Source organism: Periophthalmus magnuspinnatus, chromosome 8 (assembly GCF_009829125.3).
Source record: "Periophthalmus magnuspinnatus isolate fPerMag1 chromosome 8, fPerMag1.2.pri, whole genome shotgun sequence".
NCBI classification, from domain to species: Eukaryota; Metazoa; Chordata; class Actinopteri; order Gobiiformes; family Gobiidae; genus Periophthalmus; species Periophthalmus magnuspinnatus.
The window spans coordinates 20,465,971-20,481,044 of record NC_047133.1 but is presented as its reverse complement, the minus strand read 5'-3'; the positions used below and the strand labels follow the sequence as shown (position 1 = coordinate 20,481,044).

The following is a 15,074-nucleotide window of genomic DNA, read 5'->3' as shown; positions in this document are numbered from 1 at the left end:
CACACATGTTTGAGTCATCCTTTGTTATTAGGCTGTCTGCATCAAAAAGCTCAAAATGCTCTGTTCCACCTTGTGATGTCATGAAGTGGTAGTTTTCAATATAACAGCTACTTTTTACCTTTGGTTCAGTAAAGATTGACAGTTCCACAGGTGAAATGATGCAAATGATTCGGTTTATGATGAGGAAACAACATTATAACATAGATCAGAAAATAGCGTAATATGAGCCCATTAAATTTAAGGTGGAAGGAAGCTAAACATTAGACAAACTATACTGACCCACTAAGGATTTTATAGCCCATGAATTACGAGTTTTAATAAGAAATAGCAAATAAATGGTAATAAATCTTGAATAATTAAATAAGCAAAAATGAAAAGTGTCAGAAAAGACTGCAGATTAGTATAAATGGATATAATAAAAGTAAAATAAATATAAAATATGTACAAGAGGCATAAGGGAAAACAGAGCAAAGATTAAACCAGCTTTGACATGTGATTATCTGTAACATCTGGTACAGTAGTATGGCAAGTGAAGTAATTGGTATTTTTATGTGTGTATTCATTTATTTATTTAGCTCTTGTTAAAAATATGCAGTTCATAGAAACAAGTTTTAGGAAGCATCAATAAAAAAAATGCATATGTATGATGAACAGTAGTTATTATGTGCAATGGAGTTGTAGAAGCCAAATGGACTTTTGAAAACACCACTCCCAAAAAATAAAAAACTTTTTTCTTTTTTTTTTCAATTTTTTTTCATTTTTTTTTTTTTACAAATTGCTCCCAAAAGATAAAAACTTTTTTCATTTTTTTTCAATTTTTTTTTTCAATTTATTTATTTTATTTTAACAATTTTACTCTTTTTTTTTTCTTTTTTTGTCACTACTTTTTGCAATTTCATTTGTAATATTTTCCATGTTCAGAGCTTTACGGTTGAACTCTGATTGGACCTATCAGTGTGAGACAAAACTGACACATATCACTGATCACAGTAATTTGAAAGAACATTGAGATCCAGTTCCTAAAACAAGCAAATAAAAGTGGATTTTGAGTTTAGAAATCTCCTTCAGTGTTGTACTCTGAAACACTGACATCAGGAGATAGTCTGTGAACCCAAAGGACTCATAACCGTCTCATTTTGACAAAGGGCTCTCGAAAAGCTGCACCAGGCAAATCACAAACACAGTGTCGTTTTCAAACAGCTGTGAGTCCAATGAAACAGGAGGGACACATCTGGCAGGAGAGAGGGGTCCCGCTCTGCTAAAGACTGTTTAACCCAAGTACATCTCAACACATGCAGCTATTTACAATCACTCTAAAGAAGTTCAAACCACTGTCATGTCTCCAACCCTAAGAGAAGCTGTAGACTCTGTCCTCTATCGCCCCCCACTGGACAAGACTGAGTATGAACCTGAACATGAGTGTTGGTTAAAGGTCCCATGTTACGCTAAATTGACTCTTGTGAGATTTAAGCCTTGTTATAATGTTGTTACCTCATCAAAAACAGACCTGGAGTTGTGTTTTGGTTCACTCACACATGTTTGAGTATCTTGTATTAGTGGTCTCTCTGTACTTTTTACCTTTAGTTGCATAAAGATTAACAATTCCAGGGCTGAAATGATCCAAATGATTCTAGTGAAGGTATGTGGAGTTTTAAAACACAGTAGTAGCAGTAGTTCAGTAAAGATTGGCAATTCCAGGTCTGAAAGTATCATAATGATTGTAGTGAAGGTGTATGGAGCACTTACTGTATTACCACATGACATCACAATGTGGAACAGAGTATTTTCTGTTTGAGAGAAGAACTCAGCCAAAAATGCAGGGTTTGTGTGTTAAACATGTGTGAATGAAACAAATCACAACTCCAGGTCTGTTTGTGATGAGGAAACAACATTATAACATAGATCAGAAAACAGCGTAATATGGGCCCTTTAATTTTAACAGGCAACTATCAAAATTTGAATGTTACAAGCCAATTTTGGTAAATGCTGCTCTTAAATTATTGCACTTATTTAAAGATTTTTCCATCTAATCTGTGAATTAAGCAAAAAAAAAAAAGTGTATAGTCCACAGCTGTGTTGGGCGACCAGTTGAAAATGTCTACTTGTTATGCTTAAAAATGCAATACCTAACTTTCCTGGAGATGTTATTGCTTTCCCTGAAATGTTCCACAGTATGGCATTAAACTTTTTCTCTATTTTCTCCTGTGTTTTCATTGCTTAACAAAACACATAATACACATACACATAAATGCATACAAAAACATACAAAGAAATTAGGTTACATAGCGCACCTAATTCTTAAGTCATTCGATATAACATGTACAGATTGGGCTGCTTCATATATAATAGATCTATTGTCACTTTGAATTATGTATTAGATGTGTTGTTCCATTTGATCAATAGCTTTGAAAATAAATCCTGATTTTTTTGGAAGACAATTTTCAATTAGGCTGGAGGAGTCCTGGCATGTCCCTGGTGCCTGAGCCTACAGTGAGTGCACGAGTGGCTCTGTAAACTGTAGGAGATTCCAACTCTAATTTTCAATCACCAACTTTTGGGATTTGTGGCTCTGTCCCAGGTCGGCTGTGACTGCCAAGACAGCCTCGCACTCGCACTTTTGGCTGCAGAAGTGAAATTTAATGAGCCACGCTTCAGTCATTAAAGATTTAGCAAAGATTTTCTGCTTTTAAAGACCAATTCTTTGACATCAGACCGTTTTGTGAAATATGCTTAATTATAGTCTGTTGCATTGGAAGGGACAACTAAGAAATTACTGACTGAAAAAAATACAGAAAATAGACTGGGACACATAAATATTTTTGGACTAATATTACCGTATTGCACACACCTAGATTAATTGATTTAGTATTCCATTTGTATTTATTTCTCAGGCCTCCTATGGGATTGGATATGTTTGATGGTGCTTCTGTAGTGCAATGCCGCCCTCTTCTGGCCACGTTGCCCTACTACACGAGGCCTATTTCACAACGGTGAGATATGCGCGATTACCATTGATTTTAAACTATGTAATGAGGATCGCATAAAATCAATAAACCTGTCCATTCTGACTAAAGGCCTAGTTCCATTAAAATTACACCATATATAAGCCAATAAACGCATATATATACCACTATTTTTCTGTTTACCAAAACAATCAACGTCTGTTCAAATTTAACGGTAACGTTCCATTAGAGGGGATATATATTATTTCAAATTATTTTATAGTTAAATAATTACTTAATAAATTACATAATAAATAATTACAGCAGCTGATTTTGCAAATCAGAACAACGTCTGAAACGTCTTCACTTAACGGTTTGTCCAGCTGACAGAATTGAATTTTTCTTTACTATGGATCATACCTGGACGACTGAAAATCACAGAAATCACAACAACCATAGTCTAATAAAATCCAACTGTAACAAACTATTAGAGGGGGAAAAAATAAAGTTAAAAAAAAGAAAAGGAAAAAAAAAAAAAAAAAAAAAAAAAAAAAAAAAGAAAGAAAATTCAGGCAAATTTGAAGGGCAGCCCCACGCCTCGAAGGACCCGAACGGGCCAAGATGGCGGCGCCCTCGTCCAGCACCGGGGAGTTTGAAAGCTGGCTAAATGAGCGGCTGGAATCGCTCGAAGTGGACCGGGAGGTGTATGGAGCGTATATTTTAGGGGTCCTGCAGGAAGAGGAGAGCGACGAGGAGAAGGAGGACGCTCTGCAGGGCATTTTATCCGCTTTTCTGGTGAATATCTCCCGCGGCATGCAGCTGTTAGCCGCAGCCTGGCTCTGGGCTTCATGTGTTGCTGTCTGTCTCAGCTGACAATCCAGAGATAGAGCAGAGATCAGCTGTGTTTTTATAGAACTACTCATAAACTGGGCTTTAAGTTTAAATAACTCGTTTAGGTTTTATTTGTTTATCAATATATTATTTATTTTGGGGACGGAGGATCGTACATCAACAACAAGTATTATACTGTGGGTTAATATTACTGATAAGACATGACTTCTGATCTATTTATTTGTTCAAGGTGCTCATTAGACCAATAGCGTAGATAGTGCTGATAAGAAGATAACAAGTGTGTAATCTAAATATCTTTCTAAAAAGAGTTAGAACTTTAATTTCACACTGGAAAGTACTTGTACTGAGTCTTGTACTAGGATGTTAATGGTGAAAGGTATCAAAGTACTAGTAAAGCACTGTACTTAAGTAAAATTTTTAGATATCCCTACTTTACTTAAGTAGATTGGACAGTGGATACTTTTTACTTTTACTTAACTGCATTTGAGAGCAGGTATCTGTACTTTCTATTCCACTACATTTTTTTAACTAGACTGAAAAGTAAAAAGTAATTTTAATGTTAATTGAGGGGTTATTTTTACCATGTCCGTGGTAACATCCTGACTAAAGCGTTCAAGCTTGGCTTTGAGTAAAACAAAATAAATACACAAAATTAATTAAAAAAAATAAAGAAATGAATTTGTATTGCAACTGCTTAGCAAAATCTGTTACTTAAAAAAAAAAAAATCAATATCACTACAACACTTGTGTGAAATACTTTTACTTTTTACTCTTAAAGTGCACTTTTAAATGGGGACTTAAATACTTTTACTTTTGCCAAGGTTTTTGCTGAGCTGTATTGCAGTGTGCAGAAAAGTGCAGAGTAGAGTGCCCACCTAACATGGCACAATTTGACCTCATAATAAAAGATGAAAAAAGGACGAAATGGTCTAGTACACAAGCAGCAGAACCATCAAAACATCATGTGGATTGCCAATAGACTGATCTGCCCCTTTGTGGCATGACATGTCACTATACTAAAATGAAATATGGTATTTGCTACAGGAGGAGGACATTACGGAAGACATTTGCAAAGAGATCATAAAACAGTGGACAGACTTCTGCAGCCGAAACTCAACAAAACAAGATGGAGAAGACGGTATGTTTGCTTACTTGATTTCTTTATTCTTCCATATATCTTGTATATTGGATATGTGTTTTGAATAGACCGTATGTTTTCTGTTTTGTAGATGTGTTGTGTAATTGTGTCAAATCTATTTGTCAATGAGATGCTTGAGTCTAGGCCAGGGGTGTCAAACTCATTTTGGTCTGGGGGCCACATATGACTTAATTTGATCTCGAGGGGGCTGGACCTATGAGCGGCAGCTGGAGCAGCGGTGCAGCGGAGCAGTGCACATGCGTTGCGTGGCGTCGGGAAGAAATTCAGATTTTTATTATTATTTTAATTCTACAGTTAGCACAAATAAAAATGGGTGCAACAAAATGGTATATTTATCTACATTTTTTTTATGAACCTTAAAAATTACGATTTATTTGAAAAAAAAAAAAAATTCAATTTTTGCTGAATGTATTTTTATTACAAATCAGCTGAGGGCCGGATCAAGTGTACAGGTGGGCCGGATCCGGCCCCCGGGGTGCATGATTGACACCCCTGGTCTAGGCCTTCCACAGTACCAAATTTTGAAGCTCCATATATTGCTACAGATTTATATTGCTATAAATGATAATATTGAAAGTGCTTTATATATTATAAGGCCTGAGCTGCAACAAACAAATAGCAGAAATAGCAACTTATTCAACCCTCTACAGCACAAATCGTCTTGTATTACACCTAAAATAACTAAAATATCTCCAATTTTGCAAAGAAACTATCCACAATAAATATTGAGCCCCAAAATATATTGTAAATTAATATAGTAATTATCGTTACAGGCCTACTTTGGTCTTTTTAATTGAAAAACCTACAGGCAATTCTCTATGAGGAAAAACGTGTGGTTTCGTGCAGAGTTCTTTTGTGGAAGATAATTGACCTTTTTTTTTTTTTTTTTTTAAATCTATTTGTCAAAATGCCACAGAAAAAAAGTCTGTATTGTTTATGTTGTGGAAATTAATATCCAAAGACATTTTTATTTGTTTTTAATTAGACACAATTTAATTGAAATTTGTAAATAATCAGTATGAAAGAAAAAAATCATCATGCATATTTTTGTCATCATTCAGCTGTAATGGTATAGATTTTATTTGGCATATTATTGATCATCTGTGACCAGGTAACTTCCTTCATCACTAAAGTTTGTCTAAGTCTAAACGTATACTTTGCTTATAAACTATATCTCTGCTTCACTAAACTTGTCTACAGTGGAGGTGCAGGCCATCGCCAGCCTCATAGAAAAACAGGCTCAAATCGTGGTGAAACAAAAGGAGGTTTCTGAAGAGTCCAAAAAGAGGAAAGAAGCTCTGCTGGCCCAGTACGCCAATGTGACCGACGAAGAGGAATATCCTTTACTCAAGCTCTAAACACTAAGACACATTTGGATTTATTGTTTTAATGTCATATTTGAATTTATGTGTTTCCTTAACAAACTCCACTGAAGGGGAAGAGGAGGAGGCAGCCAGTGCAAACCCAAATCCTTGCAGTGAGAAATGTATCCTTTTGAGATTTGATTTTAGAGGCATCTTCTAAAGGTGTATTATGGAACATTTCTGGGTCTATAACCTTCTCGTCTCCATGGAGATATTATTGCTTTACCTAGAATGTTCAACAATATGGCATATGGCTTATTGAACTCCATATAGATAAGGATGCCACCTGGCCAAGGTACAGGTCACATCTGTGGAGACGTGACCCTGCTCACTATAAGAATGCATTTTGGAGCAATTACACCTGTAACTCAATAAATGCAAGATAGATATGTTTAATGCCACACGCTGGAACATTCCAAGTGATGCAGTGACATCTGGGAAACGAGCAGGTATCTGACCATCACCAGAAAAGTTACATAGTAGACCTTTAATTGAAAATAGATTATTAGATTTCAGAGTTTGAATATGCACTGTTAGCTTTTTTAGACTATATCTGATAATATTTAGACAACTGACAACTGATGGTTTTCTGAGTCAGTTCTCTCTATTGATTACATGGTGCACTATAAATATTTAAAAGGTAAATTCTGACCATTTCTATCAGTGACTGGACCCCTTGAACTTTCTATATTACAACAAAGATCTGCATTTTAAAGCAGACCTATTATGCAGAATAGACTTTTTACCCATTATAATTGTATCACCTTCTCATTTACCCTTTCAGAGTTGTTTTTGGAGTGAATGAATCTTTGATCACTTATTTTTAAGATGCCATATCTGATCAATCCCTGTTTTCACCAGCACCAATACACACCCATTGCTCTGTGCTTTGCTTTGTTAAATTTGATTTTCTTAATTAATGATAAACGTAGGATCCGGCAGCATCATGTTGTCATTTTGGTACAAATGGAAAAAAAAAAAACGAGCAGATTTTTTTCTCACTGGTGTAATGTGAAGCTATCCATAGTTTTCTAACACGAAAGTAGCCAACTTGTTTCTTTTATTAAGTCGTTTTAGATAAATGTTGCAATTTTAAATTTTAAAATAAAAATGTCTGTGCAAATATAACATAATCCACGAGTGCCATAGATTATAACTGTGTAGCAGATACAAGCACAATAGGTCCTCTTTTGTGTAGTCTGTATTAAATATTATTCGTTTATAGAATGTGTCATCTGAAATCTAGCAATATATACATATTTTTTAAATAAAATCTTTAGAAAAATCCCATATGGGCAGGATGTGTATTTTGTACATTTTCCCTTCACCAGTGGCTCCAGCCTTGTTCAGAAACACCAACGTGGAGGAGGTACTGAACCGACAGAAGCAGAAGAGAGACCAGGCTCGTGAGGACGCGCAGAAGAAGAAGGAAACGGACAAAATGCAACGAGAGAAGGACAAACTGGCCAAGCAAGACCGCAAAGAGAAGGAGAAGAAACGCACACAGAAGGGAGAACGCAAGAGATAAAGCCAACAAAATGGACACTTTCAATGTGGGAAGATTTTGTTACCAAATCTGAAAATAAAAACAAAGCTCTTTTTAAAATTTTGGCACCTTTAGTATGTCATTAGAAATACTCTGTTCTGTTCTCTACATGTTTTTCTCTGTGTCCATTTACAGTCACTGATCAAAACATTTACAAGGTCTTTTCAGAAAACTGGAAATGGTCAAGGCTCATATTAGGAAGTTATGCTTTTAAGTTAAATACTGCTCTTTTTTGTTGTTTTTTTCCCCTACAATGCATTTTTATATTATCAATTGAGCTGATCTCTTCAGAGGTGATGCTGCATTTGGGGACACTAATCACTGAGATACTTACAACCAAATGCATCAAAACAAGTGAACATGATAAAGAAATAATCCCTAGATTAGAACCTATTCAAAGGCAGAATGAGGCAGATGCCACAATTTATTTTATTTTATTTCCTCATAATACACATTTGGGGGTCAAAGTTCAAATCTGTGGTGAGGGTGTGGTTATAAATATATGGTTTCTGTGTAGACATACAAAATAGTGTTGAAATGTGAGAAAATTACATTAGAAAAATGATTTTTCTAATGAACAAATACAAATGTGTTGAGAAAATTCATCTGTCCATGCTTTACTTTCATGAGTAGTGAAAAATTATACCTCAAAAATGTATCATAATTTGTATGGTTATTATGGAAATTACATACTTTTTAAATAAAGCAGAAACAGACACTACATTTGTCTGATTTATTTAAAAATAATGCTTCAGAACAAATACAAGACATGAACATGAGGAACAAAGCAACAGAGATAACGATAATTACCAAATTGTTTTATAAATACTTTGATGTGGTGCAGGGCTGCTACTAACGTAGCTTTAAAACAATGATAGGAAAGGTAAAATACTGTAAATTGTAAACTGTAAATTAGGCAATTAAAAACATTTTTCTACCCATTAAATCAATATTCCCCAAAGCTGAGACAAATTAATATAAACAAACTCTGAAAGTAGTGACAAAGTTCACTATTAGAAAATGCAGTTGATAAAGAAGACAATGTAAATTGTGATTAATTTTAAAACATTGAACCTTTTTCAAATGGCTTCTTCAAACTTGGCACATAACTCAAGCACATTTGGGAAATAATTCTGAATTACTGTTGAGTGATTGGATTTTTTGAACAAGTTTACAATAAATAAATAAAGCAGGGAAAAGACGTTTCCCACATAAATAGTGTCCTTAAATAAAGAGGTTTGAGAGAATTTGGAATAGACACTAATTTCTGAAATGACCCTTACAATCCGCACATTTCATCCATTTTCACAACATTCAAAATCAACCACCTGGGACACACGAATGTTTCACTTTAGCTCAAATTTCCAACTCATGTTTTGTAGTGATTGCTGTTTTGCAGATAAAATGTAACTATAATAATTCTTTGTCTTCAGTACCCAGTTCAGAAGGGACATATGTAAGAGGGTCATGTGACTAGAATATAAAAGGGACTGCAGTAATGTAGCTCCTATAGCCTGTAGGAGTACCCATCAGAAGGAGCAGGGCCCCTCTCGTCCTGCTCCTCCTCGCAAATAGGGGGCTCTGGTTTTGGCACAGGCTTTGGGAGGGTCATCTGCAGCGCACACAGCACGGCTGTGCGCAGTTTGCGAGTGGCAGCAGCAAGATCCTTCAGTGCAGTCATCAACATCATGGTGTCTGAAACACAAAGTTACACAGAAGAGTCTTCATGTTGAGGGGACTGTTTTTTTTATAATGTAGCAGTCTCCCACTAATTAGAAGATTAACCACTTGACCCTTGCTTTCAGTAAGATCATTCACCACAACAGTTGAACACATTAATTACATAAAGCATTTATTCAGACTGGAGTGTGGGAGCATCGTGGTCCATTTGACCAGGAAAATTTTGATTTGTAGCAGTTAAGCTGCAGACTAGACTTGCCACCATTAGGTGGTGTGTAGGTTAATATAATCACTTTTAAAGACCTTTTGATTGACACTTTACTAATTGACGGCTATGGACCCTTCTTCTATTTCATTCGTACTGACCACCAGAGGGCAATGCTGAAAGCACTGGATGAGTTCCTTCTGCAATCACAGGGAATCTTCCTTGCTTTTAACATTGCCCTCTAGAGGTAATCCGGGATTTATTCCTCTTGTACCAAACGTATTTTTAACGTGAGTGTTGAATACCTCTGTCCTCAGTGAAATGCTCTCGTTGGCTCTGGGACATGTGGAGGATCTCCTCTTTGCGGCGGGCGCTGGTCACATAGATGGCCATGTTGTGCTTGCTCAGGGCGCTGTAGATGTTGGCGCTCAAGGAGAGTTTGGACAGATACTCCATCTTGACAAAAAGTGAAGACACCTACAACAGAGATCAGGGTTATACATATTATATATTTAAGGTTTTAGGTAAATCTATCATGTTTGCTGTTGCAAAATGTCCATACAAATGCATTAGCCAAAACTATATAAAAAGTAAACAAAAGAGTTGTAGATCAACTATTATTAAAACACATTGATTACAGTGTCTCCAGAACACTTTTGGGTGAATGCTTACACAAGTAGACAGCGTCTTAAAATTACTACTGGTCTGACAAAGGAGTAGTCAGGAATATATGTAATATAATATGGGAAATGTTGCTGAATTTCAGATGAATTCACAACATTAGGCCATTTTAGTTTCATTTTCAATTTTCCATATCTGTACAAATAAGTAAAAAAGTATAGAAATACACAACATAGTCTAGAATACTTCTTCCTTGCCACAACACTCATATTTTTTTAGATGACGTTTGACAGCAGAAACATGTCAGCCTCTCACCCGGGCTTGTTCCCTCATCTGAGCGACGATAAGATGGTCGACTCTGGTGGGGTTTGGGGGAGTTTTGGGTAGACTGGAGTTTGGGACCGCCGGGGTCCGTTTGCCAAGAAAAGTCTTTGAGAGGACAATCTCCGTCTGAAATACCAAACACAAATGACGACAGTGCAAAGGGAATGTTATACAAGTCAAGCAGAGTGGTATAAGTAAGCGGGGCACCCTAAACATAGAGGAAGAACGGAGAGCACAGGGCTATTTGTCTCTATGTGAACCTTGCAGAGAGTGACTAGTAGCTACTGAAGCAATTTCAGAAATTTAGTGCATAACAAGATTAAGTAATGGGCTATAATAGAGCTATAAATAGTACTGTTTGATAATGGTATGTAAACTTGTCACACAGGAAGAGCTCAGAGTACAGCCGCTACTCCCCCACATGTTCCACTGGACGGAGACCCAAGGGAAGACCCAGAACATGCTGGAGGGACTATGTCTCTCAGCTGACCTGGCAACACCTTGGGGTCTCACCAGAGGAGCTGAAGGAAGTGTCTGGGATGTGGGAAGTCTGGGAGTCCCTACTTAGACTGCTGCCCCAGCGGGTAGGCACCAGAAAAGCGAAAGGAAATAGATGGATAGATGTAAACTTGTACTGGCAATTTTCTGGCCTTCCTTGCATATTTACAGTAATTTGCTTGGGAAATTCCCAGATCAAAACTCAGTTCTACCTTCATTCACACATGACCCTGTTCTAGCAAAATGCAGGTAAATTCCTGGGCCGGACAGCATGTGTGAAAGGGGATGTATATTATAACCACATTAGATAAATAAATACATTTCTCCTTACCTTTTTTCTCTCCTTCTCCAAACTCTTCCATTGCTCGTAGCACTTATCCAGGTAGAAGTACAGCTGGAGAACTGGTCCCCCTTGGGTCATGGGGGTGGGGATAAGGGTGGGGGACATGCAGTGATAGGTGCCTTCTCTTCTGTCCATTACACCATTCAAACCAGGGGTGAATTGTGACATCTCATTGGTCGACATCATATCAGTCATATCCATATTTGGGACTCCTCCTCTGTACACTAGTGAACCTCTAGAACTAAAGTTGGGGTTTGGGATTTGATTAGGGCGTCTTCTTGGGTCATTTCCAGCGTACACAAGTGGCCTGAACTGTGGACCAATCATGTTGTTTTCTCCGTTGAATCTTTGAGGCTGGTCATAGAAACTGCTTTGGGATAGAGCTGGACGTTTCTCTTCTGGGAAGTTTTCAGTTGGATGTCGGATGGTGTAAGTATCGCCAAAATAATCAGCCATCCTCTTCTTCTCCTTCTGCATTTGTGGTTTGAAATTTGACAGGCTCTGTTGGACTTGATGCTTTTGATAGTCGTTCATGGCAAAAGAGTGTGTAGTATTGTCTCTTTGTAATATCTTATTGTGATTCCCCATTACAAGGTTCTGTTGTGGTGGGTACTCTGAATTTTGCAAGTTGTAAGTTGACAAATCTTGAAGTGAATCCCGCTTGAACAGTTGGTTCCTTTTTCCGTTGGTTCTCTCTATCCCAAAATCTGTAACTAGTGGTCCTTGCATGTACGCCGAACGATTAGTCTGCATACAAGTATCTGGACTCTCCCATGTGTCAGTCATGTTGTCTTCACGCACATTTGCAAACTTGGTATTGTCTTGTTCACTGGTAACAAAGGAGAGGAAACTGCTCACGAGCTGGTTGAGATCTTGAGAGGTGTACTGCTTATTGGCAGTCGCTGGTTTGTCCATGAGTTGATTGTAGTGGTCTTTATAAAACAAATCACTACCATTTGTATCATTTTGAGGTCTAAATACGTGGTTAAAATCAGAGAAGTTTCCAATATTTTCCCCATTCGCTCTGTCCTTACTGAGGGGCCCATTTTCATAATTATTTGGTTGTAGCTGCAGGTAGCTATTGGCCATAACAGGAGGGAGTTGGAGACCAGGGGGTGGTTTTTGAGAGTGTGAAAAGCTGTTCTGGATTACATTTGGTAAATTAAAAAGCATCTGTTGATTGGTGTTCAAACCGTTACATGGGGGCGCACTAATATTTTCAGTCTCTTTGTTCCCTGCCTGTCCCTGTGGTTTACTAACGGCATCAAGGGAAGTGTAGTTGCTAAGGGCAAAGTTAGAGTTGGATTGAGTTTTGGCCTCTGGTTGAAAATACTGTAGCAGTTCATCTCGTAGTATTTTTGGAGACCAGATATTGTTGCTGCACTGATCCAGGCTTCTAAAAAAAGTTATATATATTATAGAATTATTCACCAACTCTGCCAAAACATCAACTTTCTCCCCACTTTTCAGGCAGGGACACAAAAATATACGCACCCATTACTATAGAGGCTGTCCTGTGAAACAGCTTCATCTAAAATATTGGAGACCAGTCCTTGCAGCTCACTCTCTCCATCATCAGTAACATCAGAGGGTTTTCTGAAAAGGTCCAAATACACCAATTGCAGACAGATACCTCCATGGGTCTTATATAACCTGCCTCCCATGTAGATTAGACTTCCATAAACATTGATTTCTGTTCTGTATCTGCCTGTCAAATCTTCTCAGTCTTTAATGCAGTTTAAGACTATATTGAAAACCCACCTCTTCTTCCTGGCATTTAATACTAGCTAGACAGGATATCTTGGTGTTTTATTGTTCTTTTCCTATGTATCTTGTTTTTGTCGGCTTTTTATGTGAAGAACTTTGGGGCAGTTGGAGTTGTTTTTAAATGTGCTAAATTAATAAAACTGATCCTGTGTTAATCCTTACTGAAAACAACTACGGTGTATTCATTTCAGTGTAGTAATCTTCTCCCTTCAAACAGATTTATAAGGCAGTGACTTACAGAACCCTGTCAAAACTGAAGAAACTACTTGGTTGCGTGTATTGTTTACATATTCACTCTTAAAAACTTCTGCCTAGTTGACAGAATTTAATTTTCTTTTATGATGTAACCTACTTGAAAAACTGAGGAATTACACAGACATTTGGCTCTTGTATTAGTGGTTATCATTACATATTTCAGTATTCTCTCAAATGATAATCCTCCCGGACATGTTTAAAAATGTGCTCTGTGAACTCAATCTGATTTTTAAACATAACTTAAAAATAAATCATAAAATTGCAATAAGAATTTCTCCAAAATCACTCAATACTCAGTTGACCAAGAAGCTGCCATAACAAAATCAAATAATCATTGCAATGTATGGTATAAGTGCCCTGTACCTGTTTTTGAGGTGGTTTTGTGCACAGTTGATCAGTTCATAGGGGTCATCATGAGCATTGTGAGACCAGGGGACATAGGAGCCGTTCTCAGGCTCCTGCAAAGCGACGCTGGGAATGGAAATGAACGAAACACTTCCATTGCTTCCACAGCCAGCGTTCAAATTGGCCTAAAACATGAAACATTGCCAGAATTTACATTATTTCCATATATAACTTCTAAATCCATATAAAGTACATATTATAAGATTTTTATGTCTTTCTTTACAAACACAATTTCATTCTTTTGGTGCAATCTTACCTGACGTTGATATAAGGGGAAAAGTGTACTCGCCATAAGGCCCTGATCCCCTTCAAATGCCATTCGGAGTCCCGTGAACTTGATTCTTAACTTAATGAATGTTCTGAAAAAAAGTTTGAAATGAGTTTGAAACTGATATAATAATTCATTTCACAAAAGTATATAATTCTAAATAAGGTTTTGAGCTTTATAATGCTCAATTTGTATCTAACGTATTTATTCCAAGTAGCTAGCATTACCGAGCTTGTCTTGGCCAAATGTACAAATTATTCCACAGCCTTTCTTAATCTTAAATGTCGATCAACTTTCTCCGATAATTTTCAGACCTAAAAATGTAAAATAACACACGTAAGTACATACCTTTGTGAATAAATAAGTAGGTCTCTTAAAAGTGGTTCATTATCTTTACGTGGTGTCGAGCCACAGACTGTGAAAGTGGCCTCGCGAACATGTTGCTGATTGGCTGAAGTTGAGGATTAGGGATTTTAGACCAATCAGCGTCCGCAGAACAGCAGCCATAGCAACAGCCGAGCACTGATCAGGCAGAACATCCTCCAAAAAGCTAACAAGCTACAAGGCCTAAGAAAATATTCCGTGGATGTAGTACTATTAAATTGTTTTTTTTTTTGTAATATTAAATCTCATATATATATATAGATTCATGTTTGTACGTTTTTGTCTTTTCTCCCTCTATCAGCAATATTAACTTAATGTTTTTCTTCTGTGTTGCTCTTACCAGCTAAACTAATAGCAACTGAATTAGCATCTCCCAGCGAATATAAGCATTCAATCTTGAAACATAATCCAAAAATCTAGTTATAAACCCCTGGTATAGGTAGATGTTGTGTCTAATCAAT

The 15,074-nt window shown here is 36.9% G+C and overlaps 2 protein-coding genes across 2 annotated transcripts; one reads left to right on the top strand and one right to left on the bottom strand.

Annotated features, from left to right (window-relative positions):
* Positions 1–3,533: 3,533 nt before the first annotated feature.
* ccdc43 (coiled-coil domain containing 43) lies at positions 3,534–7,923 on the top strand. Its single transcript, XM_033970730.2, has 5 exons — positions 3,534–3,737; positions 4,839–4,932; positions 6,154–6,289; positions 6,384–6,439; positions 7,658–7,923. The coding sequence occupies exons 1-5, from the start codon at positions 3,564–3,566 to the stop codon at positions 7,843–7,845; spliced, it is 648 nt and encodes a 215-aa protein (XP_033826621.1). The 5' UTR covers positions 3,534–3,563; the 3' UTR covers positions 7,846–7,923.
* An 845-nt stretch (positions 7,924–8,768) lies between these two features.
* moto (minamoto) lies at positions 8,769–14,145 on the bottom strand. Its single transcript, XM_055223801.1, has 7 exons — positions 14,134–14,145; positions 13,920–14,086; positions 13,029–13,130; positions 11,523–12,930; positions 10,685–10,819; positions 10,054–10,225; positions 8,769–9,558 (listed from the first exon to the last, which is right to left on the bottom strand). The coding sequence occupies exons 1-7, from the start codon at positions 14,143–14,145 to the stop codon at positions 9,371–9,373; spliced, it is 2,184 nt and encodes a 727-aa protein (XP_055079776.1). The 3' UTR covers positions 8,769–9,370.
* Positions 14,146–15,074: the final 929 nt, after the last annotated feature.